Source organism: Orcinus orca, chromosome 2 (assembly GCF_937001465.1).
Source record: "Orcinus orca chromosome 2, mOrcOrc1.1, whole genome shotgun sequence".
Classification (NCBI taxonomy): domain Eukaryota; kingdom Metazoa; phylum Chordata; class Mammalia; order Artiodactyla; family Delphinidae; genus Orcinus; species Orcinus orca.
The window spans coordinates 155,640,900-155,655,665 of record NC_064560.1 but is presented as its reverse complement, the minus strand read 5'-3'; the positions used below and the strand labels follow the sequence as shown (position 1 = coordinate 155,655,665).

The window sequence follows — 14,766 nt, the reverse complement described above, 5'->3', positions numbered from 1 at the left end:
GAGGAAGACAGCAAAACTGGGGTCTGTTTCCTGAAGCCTTTTCTGGGAGATGGGTTGGATCTGAACACTTTGGAAGCACCTCTGGATAAATGCAGTGACCGCAGGTGAACGAGGGCTTGGGTTCTGTGTCTTAGGAGAGCAAAGTGGAGTCAGTTAGGAGATGAAGCCATCTAGACCCCAAAGCACAGAATGGGAGAAAGCACATAGGGTGTGTTTTCTCCGCCCCGGGTTGGATATGCGCATTTGGTAATGGAGGGAGGGAAATGATGTCATGTATGCATTTTATTTCTCTCATCCACAATTTGCTGTCTTTGGACATATTCCATCTTGGATGACTAACACAGTTATAGGTCAATGCCAAAAGGGACTCAGTCAGGTAGAGGTACTGGAAATCCATGTTTAGCTTTTTCCCAGTGAACAGATCTGGGATAAGCTTAACAGAAAGCAAAGTGGAGAGGTCCAATTGGACAGATTTGATCTTGGGGTTTTGTAGGTTCGTCTGACTTCACTCCAAGCCTGTTAGAATTTTATGGCATGGAAAACTGGAACTATCTCCCAAGGATGTTGGCACAAACAGGGACACCCAGTCCCGGCTGTGGTCCCCACAGGGAGGTTTAACTGGAACCTTTCAGCTGTCTTGAGTTCCAATAGCTCTGGTGGGACCGTTTCACTCACCAAAGCTCCGATTTTGTTTCTCCTGGATTGGACTTAAAAACATAAAACCTCAAAAAACTGTGGAACACACTATTTAAAAACATGTGCTCTGAGTCAAATGTCAACACAAAGCTGTCTTTTTATAAAGTCTGAGCTTTATAACGTTGCCAAAATATTTCTCCGTGGGTTTTAAAAGTTGAAGTAGAAACCACTGAAGAATGAAAAATATTCCTTGGAGGAAATTCTCAGTCATCAAATGGCCAGGTTCATATCACAGAGAAGTCACTGTCTGTGCACAAGGGCCCCTTGGGCAAGGCTGGTGGGCTGACACCCGGGAGGACAGGGAAAGATCACGCGCTCCAGCGGAGCCCCTTGGTCATAACTGAGATGTCGTGCTGACGTTTGCCAAAGTTTGCAACTTCCCAGGCACCCGCATTTCCTACTTTATGTACCTGTGTCGCAAATGTGTGGGCAGACACCCCCCCGCCCCCCCCCCCCCCACACAGAGGGGCCACCCTCCAGTCTCAAGACACTGGGCCAGAAACTGAGAGGAGGAGCATGAAGACCACTGCTCAAAGTTACCATGGAAATGGTGCTCTTTCACGTGACCCATTTCCAAGCCCTTTAGGTTTGGGCTCTAACCTCCCACCACTGGTCCCATTACCGTCTGGACGCTCCTTTTCCTTCCCTGCTGACATGTCCCCTTTCTCAAGGATTGCTCTTTTAGCTCTTAGAAATGCCCAGTGAACAAAGCCCTTGCCACTTTTTTAAAAGATTTTTTTTTGATGTCGGCCATTTTTAAAGTCTTTTCTTGAATTTGTTACAATATTGCTTCTGTTTTATGTTTTGGTTTTTTGGCCGTGAGCCATGTGGGATCTTAGTTCCCTGGCCAGAGATCGAACCCACACCCCGGGCATTGGAAGGCGAAGTCTTAACCACTGGACCGCCAGGGAAGTCCCAGCACTTGCCGTTCTTGAGCCAATGTCTATGCATCTCTCAGATGTGATGTGATGGTTACTCCTCTGCTGTATTGCAGGCATTGTTAGCCCAGGGGAGGGAGATGTTGGCGTCAGGATTTCCACCATCTCATCCTCAGGGCAATCTCCCAGTCTGATTTTGCAGGCTGATCCCAGAACTTAGGGAGCCAGAACAGGACTACTTTTTAGCAATTTGACAAAATAATTTTGTCTTTTGAATCTAGCATGAGATTGGGGGATGGTGATTTTTTTTCTTTTATTTTTCTTGTATTTTAAAAAAGAATTCGACTATGTGGGTTGGAAATAAACAGCCACCCCCTACAACTAAAATTCACAGATGGTTTGAGAAGCACCGAGTGAGCTAGGCCATCCTAGAGCCACAGTTAAGCATCTAGAGGCTGAAATGCCCAGGGAAGGGGTAGTTTTCAAGTTTTGTGATGTGTGGATGGAAGGTAGAAAAGGAGCGTGCTTGTAGAAGCCTGTGGAACGGTATCTGTGAGATCAGTGCCTGAGTGTGACGTGCTAGCACAGCTCACTGGGAAAAGGGGCCTGGACAAAGTGTGGGCTGACACACTGTGCTTCAGTGGGGACCAGACCCACCCTGACTGGTCATCTTTCTTAGAGGATTAAGTTCTGGTTCTGGATGAGATTTTCGATACCCCCACGCCCTCCCCTCAACCCCTGGGGACAATAGGTCTTGGGCTGATCAGGAGTCAGGGCTACATATAGATGTAGTGGCTGTTCAAGGGACAAAACCAAGGTACTTTCACAGGAGTTTGGTCCCTTTTTCTGTTCCCCTGGGCCGCCATTCTCATTAGCTTGGAGAGTATGAGTCGATTGTACCCATCGGTGCTCCTTCTGGATTCCTGGCTCAAACCCATTGCGGCCTCTTCCGAGCCAGTACGCTATATAGATATTCATCCCCCTTCAATAAATGCAATTAAATCTCTTTTTGGGAGGGGCTGCTAGGGGGAGTCCTGAAAACTTTACTACGGGAGTAACCTTTTCTCTAGGATTGAACATTCCATTACAAAGATGGCTGACAAAGAGCTACAGCTCTACTGATAAAAACTGCAGGGCTTACCTGGTGGTGCAGTGGTTGAGAGTCCGCCTGCCGATGCAGGGGACGTGGGTTCGTGCCCCGGTCCGGGAGGATCCCACATGCCGCGGAGCTGCTGGGCCCGTGAGCCGTGGCCGCTGAGCCTGCGCGTCCGAAGCCTGTGCTTCGCAACGGGAGAGGCCACAACAGTGAGAGGCCCGCGTACCGCAAAAAAAAAAAAAATTGCTAACTAACCCCGTTTTGGGCACCGTGCTGAGCCCTTTATGGTCCCTCTAATCTCACAACTCTCTTATCTCCCCTCATTCCACACATTTCAAAAGTGAGGCTCAACTTTTCTCTTGTACACTAACCTCTCCTCTCAGAATACCGAGATAGAGCTCACCTGGGTTATGGGAGTTTAACTGCAGGAGGGATTTCATCGAATGTCTCAGCTTACGAGGCATTTCTTCACATTTCCAGGGATCATTTTGGATCTTGTCAGTCTCTTCAGCAGCTTGAGCCTGGTGGAAAGGCAGTCACCGGATGGTCCCTGTCACAGTGTTAAGCCGTGGTTGCCTCAGAGAAATCTCAGGTTGCTAGGTTTTGGTGGTAATAACCTCTGTATCTTATGTTTTATTTTGTCTTTACCTTTCCTTCTTTCTTTTATTTTTTGGACTAGAGTTTTAACTACACAAACCTTGAGTGTCATAGGCCAAAACCCAAACCAAACCCAAGGCTCAGAGAGGTTAAGTAACTTGCTCAAGATCACACAGCCAGAGAAGGCTGGAGCCGAATTCAAACCCAGGTTTGTCTCTCCAACCATATGCTTAACTGACACATTATGTAGAATTTATATTAATGTATATTATATATCTTACTGGAATTAGAAGTATTAAAATAAGATTCAAGCCATGTGTATTGAAAAACCCAAGGCTCCAAGGAGGCTACTGTTCATGCTGTGGTTAAGGGGTAAAATAGGATTTCAAAGGCACTGAGGGTGGAGAGCAAGCTATAAACAGTACCACCTGCAAGGTTAGTTTTTATTTAGAAACATGCCCCTAAGTCAGGTGATACATTTATTGGTTACTCTGGGCACAGATCAAGCTGCATAAAATTTTACACCCCTCTTCCTCCCTTTCTGTTAAAAAGAAGTAGCTCATGGTTGGAAGACACAGTTTTCATAGAATGGTCAGGGGGGAACAGTTTACAGGGATGTCAGGCTTATTCTTCCTGGCTGGCTTATTTCTAAGATTCAGTTCTTGTTTTCTAATCGATCATATTGACGAAAATGAAAAAAGACACACACCAGTGTTACAAAACCTTGTATTAATCATTTCCCTTCACTTTCAATATAACGTTGATATGAAATATAGCCATGATTCTTAGTTACATGGGAGGAAATGAGTAATAAATACATTGTAGCAAGTTTAAACCACAAGGGTGTTTCACTGGTAACATTTGAAAACTGTACACTTGCAAAGAACAGCTTCTTCAAACATTAGTATATCTGTATATCAGTAAAGCTTTTACATGTAACAAACATGCTATTTCCATATATGACAAATTTAAAAAATATGCATTGCTTGGCAACATGAACTAGGCAAAAATAGTTCTTTGTTCACTAACTTTATACAGGAAAACAGGACGAAAGGCATGCATGTACAATAGGGATGTCTGCATGGGGCATGCAACAAAAGAAAGCTTTTTAAAAATCAGCTTACATTAGGCATAAATACATGAGGGTTATATATTAATAAGGGAGGAAGTCTTCTGTTTGACATTATTAACATTCCTGTTTTCTTCCTATTCCTCCCAGAGGAATACACATTCACCTTTAAGTAAAGATAAAGGAATTACAAAAAAATAAAACTCACTTTGCAAACATCTCTCATGACTTGTAAAACAAAAAATCAACATTAGTGTTATCACAGCCCCATGTGCAAATTATCCTTCCCCAGGGCCTTCTTGTAACAGGCACACCTGAACGCCTTGGTTAGGCTGTTTCCCTGCACCCAAGCTGGGGCCACCTGCCCAAGACATCCCCAGAGGGCCACCGAGATGGGGGCTGCTTTCTCCTCCCCTCGCTGCCCTTCTGGTTGTGCGCCTATGCATTCAACCCAGCTCAGCCCCCAGGCCAGGCTCTCAGGGAGATCCCGGTTCCAGAGGGGGAACGTGCATCTACAAACCTTGCACTGGCAGTAGCTACAAGAGGGGCAGAAGAACAGAAGACCCGGAGAAGGCTCCCATTCCGTAAAAGGCAGCCAACGACACCTCAAAAGAAAACCTTGTTTCCCTCAGCGTCTCTTCAAATGAATGGGAGAGGGGGCCCAGCTCTAGCTCCAATCCTGAGTACCAGAAAGGGACCGTCAATACACAGCATTGGAGAGCTTGGTGCAAACAGCCGCCCTCTTCAGGGCATTGATTTTGCTTGCTGGCCCTTGGTTTAAAAAGTGAAACTCAAAAAGCATGTGGAAAACAAAACAAAACATATCAGCAGCAATGTTTCATTTCTTGTACACAGTTCATGTGTGTCTTCCTACTGTTTCTGGTAAGAAACCACTATGAATAAAAAGCACCAATAAAACATCATACATGATAACAATATCGTAGAACACCACTGTCCCTGGGACAATGTAGAGATGTCAAATACACACTGCTTAAATCAGAACAAGGGGAGAAAAAAAACCCATGTAGTGAAATAGATTTTACTCTGAGATTTTTAATGTTTACTATTTACTTAATATAAAACAGTTGCATTTGGGGGTCAATGGGTAAATACAAAAAAAGGCACTGCCGCTTTATTACTAAATATCCGACTTCACAGCCTTCTATGCATGCAACTGTTTGATTTTTTTTTTTTTTTTTATAAATAAAGTTCTTTTGCTTTAGGATTTTTAGATTGAGCTGTATACCTGCAGTCAACACAGGACTCAAAACAAGGTGGGGACAGGCGCCTAAAATTTATCAGAACAGTCAACTTAAAAAAAAATTAAAACACTAAGAGCAGAACACAACTAAGTAGATAAATCTATACACAGTCAATGAAAAATAAGCTTTTCTTTTAAAAAAAGAATTATGTTGTTATTAATAACAGACTTTATCATGGTTACCAGCCATAGCAAGTTAATAAGTAACATATCCAAAATAATATCTCTAATAATCAGATAACCATTGTTTCTATATTCAGTGAAGGAATAAATAGAAATTCAGATTTGCAAATACTTTAAGGTCTTCATCCTTTTAAAGGATTCATGCTCATGTGATTGTGTTCACAATCTGTTTTCTGAACAACCCGAGTGTTTATGGATATACGTGTTTTGCAGCAGATCTGAATGCTTTTTAATTTCTCCACAAGATGTGTTATACCACTGTTTTTTTTCTTCCATTAACGTTCTTAGCATCCAAAAAACACCTTCGCAAACCCTCTGGTCTTGCCTTTGGCCTTCAACATCTTTGACTTGTCCTTCCTGGCTCACACGATTGTCCATCCCAACACATTCCCCAAGTAACCCTAAGCTTGCTTAGAAAAGGGGAGTGGAGGATGAATGTTAATGGCACTTGGTTAAAACATATCAACTAAAAAATGCTGCCTCTTTCTGCAAATGAATTTGCATCTTTAGAACATAGTCACCCATGGAGAGCCCCCCTTTTTTATAAAATGCAGTGCAGGATGTTGTGGATTCAATGTTCTTTGCTTGCTAAAGGCTCTCTGTGGTTAAGATGTTCCCACATTTTAAGAAGACTTTGCAAGCTTCACAACATCCAAGGCTGTGTTGGGTGTACATTTTCAATCTTGAAGGTAGAAGAAAGCTGTTTGGATTTCATTAAGGCCTTTTAAATTGTATTTACTTCATTATTTTAAAACATAACCCCAAGCAAACGCAGTGATTTTCATGGTCTGATCTCTTTAATTTCGACTCTGACTTTGCTAAAAAAACAAACCCCCAAAATGGTACCAGACACCCATTCAATAAACAGGCCTCCTACCATCTCCCTGATCTCGCCTCTGGCTGAGCTGTCACACCATCATTTACACAACCCAATTTTCCAGCGCAGAGCACAGCTCCTCTTGGATCTCCTCTAATACCCTCTATTGCATCAAATTCCAAACGTAGTCTTTCTTGCCCTTAAGAAATAGAGCTATTACTTTTTGGTAGCGTAGTTTGTTAATCTCTCACCATGTTAAGTAGTAGTTTTGTCTCCCTTCCATGCGGGTGGATAAATCAGCCGACAACACAGCAAATCCCTGACGTACGTGATAGAATCATCATTTCCATCATGAAGTCGACCTTTCTCACATCTTCTTCCACTGCCCACCTGGGACGTCTCCCCGCAGCTCTCTCTGCCACTTGCTGACTGACCGTTTATACACTGTTGCCGGACCTTGCTCTTTTCCTCCTCTTCCTCAGCGGTGAGCGAGCCAAGGGGCTGCAGCTCCCAGGCTGGGGTTCCTGCGAGCAACCCCCCCAAAAGCGGCCTTTTGAGCTTATTATCTGGGTATTAAGGCCTCTTGCTAGGGAAAAATATCCATCCTTGCCTTTTCTCCTCCAGTGAAACTTGTACCCACGTGTGTGTGTGTGTGTGTGTGTGTGTGTGTGTGTGGAGCGAGGCCAGGACTGATAGGATGACACCCCATGGTAGGGTGGGGAGAAAGGTTCTCCGGGTGAGAAGCAAATCCAGCGTAGAAAGGGCAGCAGGATTCCTTTAGACTCCCTAGGTGACTGCGCGCAATCCCATAACCGATCACATGGTGGCGCCCTGCCCAGTGCTCCACCCACTCCAGCCACATCCTCAACTCCACCTACACACTTCTCCCACCCACAGGTGGGAGACACAACTCAGGCCTACGTGACAGCTCCGCCTTCCCGAGAAGCAGAGCTTGGCAGCCATTTAAAAAGACAACCCTGCTGCTATTATAAAAATAGAGGAAAAAATGAATCCATAGCAACAAATCCTTTACAAAAACCATAGTATGAAGAAAAGTTCTAGCCCAACTCTTTACACATTATGTACCCTTTAAAATTGTTATGTAAACAATACACAAATCAAAGTTTATCTGAAATTTTGTTGGAGGGAATTTCTCCCTTCCTGCCCCCGTTGCCATGTGGACTTCTTCTGCGGCTGGATTTCAAGCAGGGGCCTCAGGGAATCCAATCAGGGGAGACATAAAAGAGCGAGCCGCCGTTGTGCTTTGGTCGCAGGCATCCGTGCTTTCCTCCCGGGGCCTGACTCTGAAGGCAGGCTTCTGAGAAGGCTCCCAAGGGCTGGGGCTTCTGCCTCCCTCCCAAGTCTCTCATCTCTTTCCAAGCGGTACCCTCTTTATTTTCCCCCTCATTTCCATCCAAGAAGCCACTTGCATTCCCTCCACCCGTTCCCAGTCCTATGTTTCCCTTAGAGATCCCTCCCCATGCCCCACACCAAGCCATCCCACGACAGAAACAAATGACGAAATAACCAGTCCCAGGTCTACTGATATGTTTACAAGGACGACCTACGCTCTCACAAAATCAAAATGGGAGAGGGACCAGGGGAAAAGAAATGGCTGCAAAGTATCTTGGAGGATTCTGTGCAACCCTGAAGATGGCTAACACTGGACCCGCAGCAGTCGATTTCACGGCCAGCGCGGTCACTCTCATCTTCAGCTCTAGATTGTGGAGGTCCGGTCAACCCCGTCTGGGAGAGAAAGGAGGACACAATGGGCACAGGTGAGCAAAGCAATTCCATTCATGCCCACCGATTCCAGCGTCATGCCTGTTGGACCTCCCAGTCTCTGAGGACAGATAAGGGTTAAATTCATCCATCCATCCATTCACTCATTCTTCACATACCCACCCACTCAACATAGCTATTTTTGCCAGGAGCCATACTGAGCCTGGAAACCAAGATGAAAAGACCTAATCCTCACACTTTGTCCAAGTATATATATATCCTAGACAGGACACAGACATGTACACTGACAATGACACATGAGGGATGGTTGCTGTAATGGAGTATGTACCAGGCACAGCAGGAACAAGGGGGAAGGAGTGTTTAGGTTGCCCTTGGAAGTCAAGGATGGTTTCACAGAGAAAGAAAATGACTTTGTAGATGGTCTGGTAGGAGAAGAAAAGAGGAGGCAGGAGAGTATTAGGGTGGGGAGGGCATACAGCTCATGTACAGGCGTGATGCTGCTCATCAAATGGTGGGCCTGGGGGAGGGCTGGAGGTTTAGGATGAAGGACAGGAGGAGTGGCAGGAGATATGGCAGAGAGCCAGCTAGGTTTTGCAATACACATGCAGGTGGACCTGTCCAGCTCATGTCCCTTTCTCTGGGAGCATCTCCCTTTCCCCCTGAGTCCCTGCTGAAAGGCCAGGGATGAGTGGTGGTGACTGTGATCTCTGATCACAGCTGAGCAGACCAGGGGGATGCAATTGACCCAAAGTGATCCAGATCCTCTGTCTCAAGAATCTGATCGGGGGCAGAGACACCAGGGTGAGATTTGTTTTTGGCACCTGGAACTGAAAGATCCAGTGGACATGGAAGAGTGCTGAGGCCGCCCAGCATATGCCATGTCGGTGTTATGGAGAATCGGTGAAACCAGGCTATAGAGAAAGTGGGGGACATGCCTGTCAGAGAGGAGAGGCCATGAGTGAGCCAGACCACAGAGGGAGCCGACGGCTGCCCAACCCCTTTTCACACGGGACTGTGGGAGAGTCCCCAGAATCAGACCATAAGGGTCTTGTGTACTATTAACAGGAGCTTGGACATAGGTAATTGGGGATTTATAAGTGGTAGAGTAACCGGATTTGACTTCAGAATGGTTTCTCTGGCATGGCTGGTGGTAGGTGAACCAGTTAAGAGGTCCCTACAATGGTCCATGCTAGAGTTTCTCCGGTGAGCAGAGAGAGGCATGGATTAGTCATAGGAGGTAGAAATGACTATGTTCAGTGACCACTAAACGAAGGCCAGGATGGGATGCAGGATGCCTCCCTGGTTTCACTGATGTCCACATGTCAGTAGATGTGTCTTGGTCTAAACCTCCGCATCACAAGGCCCGTCTAGCAGAGGTGCGTCTAGATGCAGTGGGCAGAGCTCAGGTGTGAGAGGGGTGTGGCCGACTGTTCCAGGGAAAGCTGGAGGACCTAAGTGATACAGGGGAGCACTGAGCCCACTGCAGGGGTCTCCTGGCCGCCTCATGGGTGGTGCCAGGCTGGCATCTTGCCAGCAGGGACTTGGAGGGAGCATGTTTCTTTCATTCAGATTTTTAATGAGATCACTGTCGGTCCACATAAGAAAGAGCACCCTGTTTCTGAGTTTGCCCCTAAGGTAACATTTTGCAAAAGTATAGTATAGTATTACCACCAAGATAGTGACATTGATGTAATCTACCCATCTTACAGATTTTCCCAGTTTTACTTGTACTCGTGTGTGTGTGTGTGTGTGTGTGTGTGTGTGTGTAAAGTTCTACATGATTTTTTGAGAGACTTTAAAGAAGGGAAGCAAATGGCCCCTGAGAGCATCTGTTGTTTCAGATTATCAATCCTAGAGGTCCCCAGATGTGAACGAATCACCTCTTCCTGCCTTCTACGCACGTCAACCGTAGCCTCTTGAGTGGTGGCCCAGCAGTGGTAACTGGCTGTGGGAGAACAGTGAGTGTGTGTATATGTGCACACACACGTGTGGGTGGGGTGAGGGTGCAGAGGCCACTCCCTCGTCTGTAGAAGCACAGTGCACACCCTTGCTGGGCCTCAACTCGTCCATTTATTAATGTCAACCTTTCATAGCTGTTGAAGTGAGGAGCTGTAAACAAGAAAATCTCAACTAACCCAGCCCCAAGTTGCATTTTCACAGAATTCTCACCCTATACCTCATCCTCCAAGGGTGATGGTTGGTATTCACCTGCAGGGAAATGACCAGTAGGTTAAGTCCAGACTCACTATTTACAGGTGTGTGGGTCGTGCACTGCACAACTCAAAGGGGCACCATTCCCATGCAACCATCATAGGTTTTATAATTACTATGGCAAATTTCAAATGAAAGGCAGAATAATGTCTTGAGAAAGTGGAGCCATTTCCCGATTTGCACTTATATCGGCTGTAAGTGGAGCTTTAAGTCCCAAGAAGGAGTGAGGAGAGAAGGTGGGAAGGAATGACAACGGGATCAGGTGAAGCACAAACCCCAGAACATCCGAGGATGGACCGTGCATTCCTCTTTATGGTTTGATTCACTATGGACGCCATTCTGCCGGGCGGAGCCTCGCAGACTCATTCTGCTGGTACTGAGTCTCCCTGAACACCTGGGGCCACCAGTCAGGAGCAAGCCCAGCAGAGCCAGATGAAAGCCTTAAATAAAGACTCACAAACCAAGATGGCAGAGGCAACCCACCCCCTGGGCTTCCTCACCGGTTCTGTCGGAGGGGCCTGGGGAGAGAAAAGAAGAGATGGATAGGGAAGGCTAGGATAGGAAGATGGATAGGAAGTAGCTTCGACCAACACCCAGAGGGCAGCAGTTACTGGAGGAGACTGAAAAAGCAGAGATGCCAGCACAAAAGGATGGGCCCCAAGGCTTGGCGCCCGGGGAGCAGCCCCGTTAGAATGGCCATCCTGGGATGTGGTGTCCTAGGAACTTGGACACCTCTCCCCTTCTTTTCTTTTCTTTTTTTCGGTACGCGGGCCTCTCGCTGTTGTGGCCTCTCCCGCTGCGGAGCACAGGCTCCGGACGCGCAGGCCCAGCGGCCACGGCTCACGGGCCCAGCCGCTCCGCAGCACGCAGACCCTCCCGGACCGGGGCACGAACCCGTGTCCCCTGCATCGGCAGGCGGACTCTTAACCACTGCGCCACCAGGGAAGCCCTCCCCCTCCTTCCTTGAGATACAAGCAGAGGAGCATCTTTTACTACTCTGCTTTCCTCTCCCTGGTCATTCGTCTTCATGTAAGATAACTTCACTCACTGGCAGAAGTTCTGTTCCCAGCAAAGTCATCTCCGTTGGCACCTGGCGGGGGTCGGCCAGCAGAAAGGTGCTGTCACAGTGGGAGGGCACACCGCTGCCACCGCACCCAACTGGGCCACCCTGAACCTAATTTGCATTCCCTGCTCAGGAAACTGCTTAGGAGGCTTCCCACCAGAGAGGATTATTGAGAAAAAACACAGCAATAAAAAGGCTTAGGAGATTAACGAGATGAAAACATTAGCAAAAAAACCAGTTCACAGATGTTTCCTGTAAAAATAGAAGAACAGGCTAAAAATGGAGTCTTTCAATGAAGACCTCCCTTTAATAAAGAGCATTTGGCATTACTGCTCTTAATGATGATGATGATGTTAGCACTTAGCAGATTGATAAGAGCTTCCAACACACCAATTACCTGAGATCTGTCAAGCCCGGGGGGAGGTCAGTCCTCCTGGCTGACTCTCACAGGCAATGCAGGACTCAGTGGAGTCGCCCTGCAAGCCAGCGCCTGTCAGGTGTCAGGTGGGAGGGCACCTGGGCTGCCTACAGGGGGCTGAGCCTGGGCTGAAGGCTCAGGTCCGGAGGCCTTCCGTTTAGGACAAAATTGAGATATAATTTGCACACCACAAACGTCACCCTTTTAAAGTGTACAGCTCGGTGGTTTTGAGCATATTCACGAGTTGCGCAGCCATCACCACCATCTAATTCCAGGCTATTTTGTCACCCCCGAGAGAAATCTGGTGCCCGTTAGCAGCCACGCTCCATTCCCACCGCCCTCCAAACCCTGGCAGCCACTGATCTGCCTTCTGTCTCTGTAGGTTTGCCTATCCTGGACGTGTCACGTTAAGGGAATCACACACGGTGTGGCGTTTTGTGTCTGGCTTTTTCACCCATTAGCATAATGCTTTCACAGATCAGCCATGTAACAGTACTTCGTTCCTTTCCGAGGCTGAATGGCATTCCACCGTGTGGCTATAGTGCATCTCGTCCATCCATATTCATCTGCCGACGGACCTTTGGGTTGTTTCCCATTACTCGTCAGGGGCTGTCAGGGTGCTGACCCAACCTCCTCGGTTACCTGGAGAAGAGGAGCTGGTGGCACCACACGCGGACGTACCGGGAATGAACCAGTGGTGCCGCAAAGCTTCTAAGATCTGAACTGAATGGCCAAGGGAGAGAGTGGTGTTTGCAAATGGGGTTCCCCGGAACCCCCGCGGGGGGTCACGGAGGGAGCTGTGCACCCCACCGTCTGTCTGCTCAGCAGCCCTGGGAGGCCTTCAGCTAGCTCCCTTCTGGTACGGAGCGGAGGCTTTCTCCAGGCTATGGAGACCCTTGCATGGGTGAGGTCAGGTGGGTGCAGTCCCGGCCTGTACTCTGCTCCACACAGAGCATTTACCTTTGTCCTATTTGGTTTCAGGATAAGCCTGTGTTTGTAGAGACTGAAAATCTAAACACCCCTGGTCAGGAGGACAAAGCTCTCTGGAGCAGTGGCTTATGACAGCCTTTCTTTCTGCTGCTGCTGGGCTAGCACAAATTGTGCCTCTCCGTGTACCCGTCTCTGGCTCTGCGGTGGGTGAGCACGTCCAGACCGGACAGGGCTGTCGGGAAGGGTCACAGGAGGCCTGTCTCAATCTCCATGACTCACAGCCTCCCTGGAGGTTGGCAGGAAGGGGCAGACGTCTCTCCTCTGTCTGCCAAACATCCCCAGGGCTGGCAGTGAGTCCAGGCCAGAGGAAGGCACCCGTTTAGTACCAGGAGGGCACTGAAGGCCTCCCAGGGCTGTTGTGACGATGCAGGGCTGCAGACCAAACACACAGTGGGACGACCCAGCTGCTTCTGGGAGCTCCTCCAGGGGCTGCAGCCCTGCACACCCCTGGCGCATCCAACTAGACCGTCCCTGTCACGCTGCGAAGGACGCCTTGGACTGCTTGGGGCTCTGGGCGTTGTGGAAGCCATTGGAACAGGGAGATGTAAAAACAAGAAGGGATTTTGGTTTCAGAAATTCTATTTTTAGAGCAAGTTGGGATACGCTTGGACCGGACTGGGGGATCTAGTGCCGAGAAGGAAGGAATCCAGTGCTGTGGGGGAATGTTTCCACTAAAAGCCACGTCTTGTGTTCCTGGCTCCTCCAGCGCCCGCACTGGGCTAGGACAGCTGCGGGGCTGGGACTCCAGTGTGCCCCGGGGGGTGGAGCCTCTGGGGAAAGAGGGCAGCCTCGGTCTCCGGGGCCCCGAGGCACCTCCCAGAGAAGGAGGAGCAAGGGCGCTGGCGGCCCCCGTGTATGGCGAGGCTTGACGAGGGTCCGACAGCGCGCTGCAGCCACTCTCCCTCTCCCTCCCTGTCCCCTGCCTCCTCGGCCTGTGCCCTTCCCTCTCTCCCGAGCTGTGGAGGATGGCACGTGGCTGGGGGTTCTCCCAGGCGTGCAGTGCCATGCGGGGAGGATGCACTCACCTCCCAGGGCGTGTTCGGTCATACTGAGGCACAAGGACTCCAGCCTGTTGTTGATGTCAGGTTCAGTCACGGGAAGCTGGAATTCTGCAAGGGACAAAGGGTTCCGCTGGTGACAGGGGCTCTGAGAGCAAGGAGGAAGTAGGCATGGTGTCACTGGCTCCACCTGCCAGGGTGAGGGTTTGGAGTGCCTCCCTGGGAGGACTCGGGGGGCGGGAGAGACCAACAGGGCCGGCGTGGAGGGTGAGCTGGACTCGGGTTCAACCAACCTCTGAGTCTGTTAGACGCACTGAGGCCACTGCAGCTGGAAAAAAAATTGGTGCCTAAAAATAGCTGTCATGGTCACAGTCTGCCAGGCCTCTGCTCAGACCCCTCCGGCGGCTTCCCATCGGAGTAAAAGCCAACCCCTTGCCACGGCCTGCAAGGCCCCGAAGACCTGGCCTCTCGTTACCTCTCTGCCTTCGTACAGCAACCCCTTCCTTCACTCCCCACCAGGCCCTTTTCTACCCCAGGGCCTTTGCACTGCTGTTCCCTCTGCCCAGAATGCTGGTCCCTGGACATTTCCATGGCTCACTCTCTGCCTGCTGTCACGTCTCTGGCTCTACCGTCTCCTTGGAAAGGACTTTCTGTTCATTGTATGTGAACAGAATTTTTCCACCCCATCCCTTTTCTCTGCTTTATTTTTCTTCATCGCCATCACCAACGCCTGACATGTGTGTATT

The 14,766-nt window shown here is 48.7% G+C and overlaps 1 protein-coding gene across 10 annotated transcripts in view; it reads right to left on the bottom strand.

Moving 5' to 3' along the window:
- Positions 1 to 3,975: 3,975 nt before the first annotated feature.
- SAMD4A (sterile alpha motif domain containing 4A) overlaps positions 3,976 to 14,766 on the bottom strand; it is a 235,040-nt gene continuing 224,249 nt past the window's right edge. For 3 of the 10 annotated variants that reach the window (XM_049706250.1, XM_049706249.1, XM_049706251.1), the window contains 2 exons: positions 14,048 to 14,131; positions 12,681 to 13,792 (listed from right to left, as the gene is read on the bottom strand). In XM_049706250.1, coding sequence (XP_049562207.1) covers positions 13,647 to 13,792; positions 14,048 to 14,131 — 230 coding nt within the window. In that variant the 3' untranslated portion in view covers positions 12,681 to 13,646. The other 7 variants (XM_049706246.1, XM_049706248.1, XM_049706247.1 and 4 more) reach the window with 4 other exon arrangements.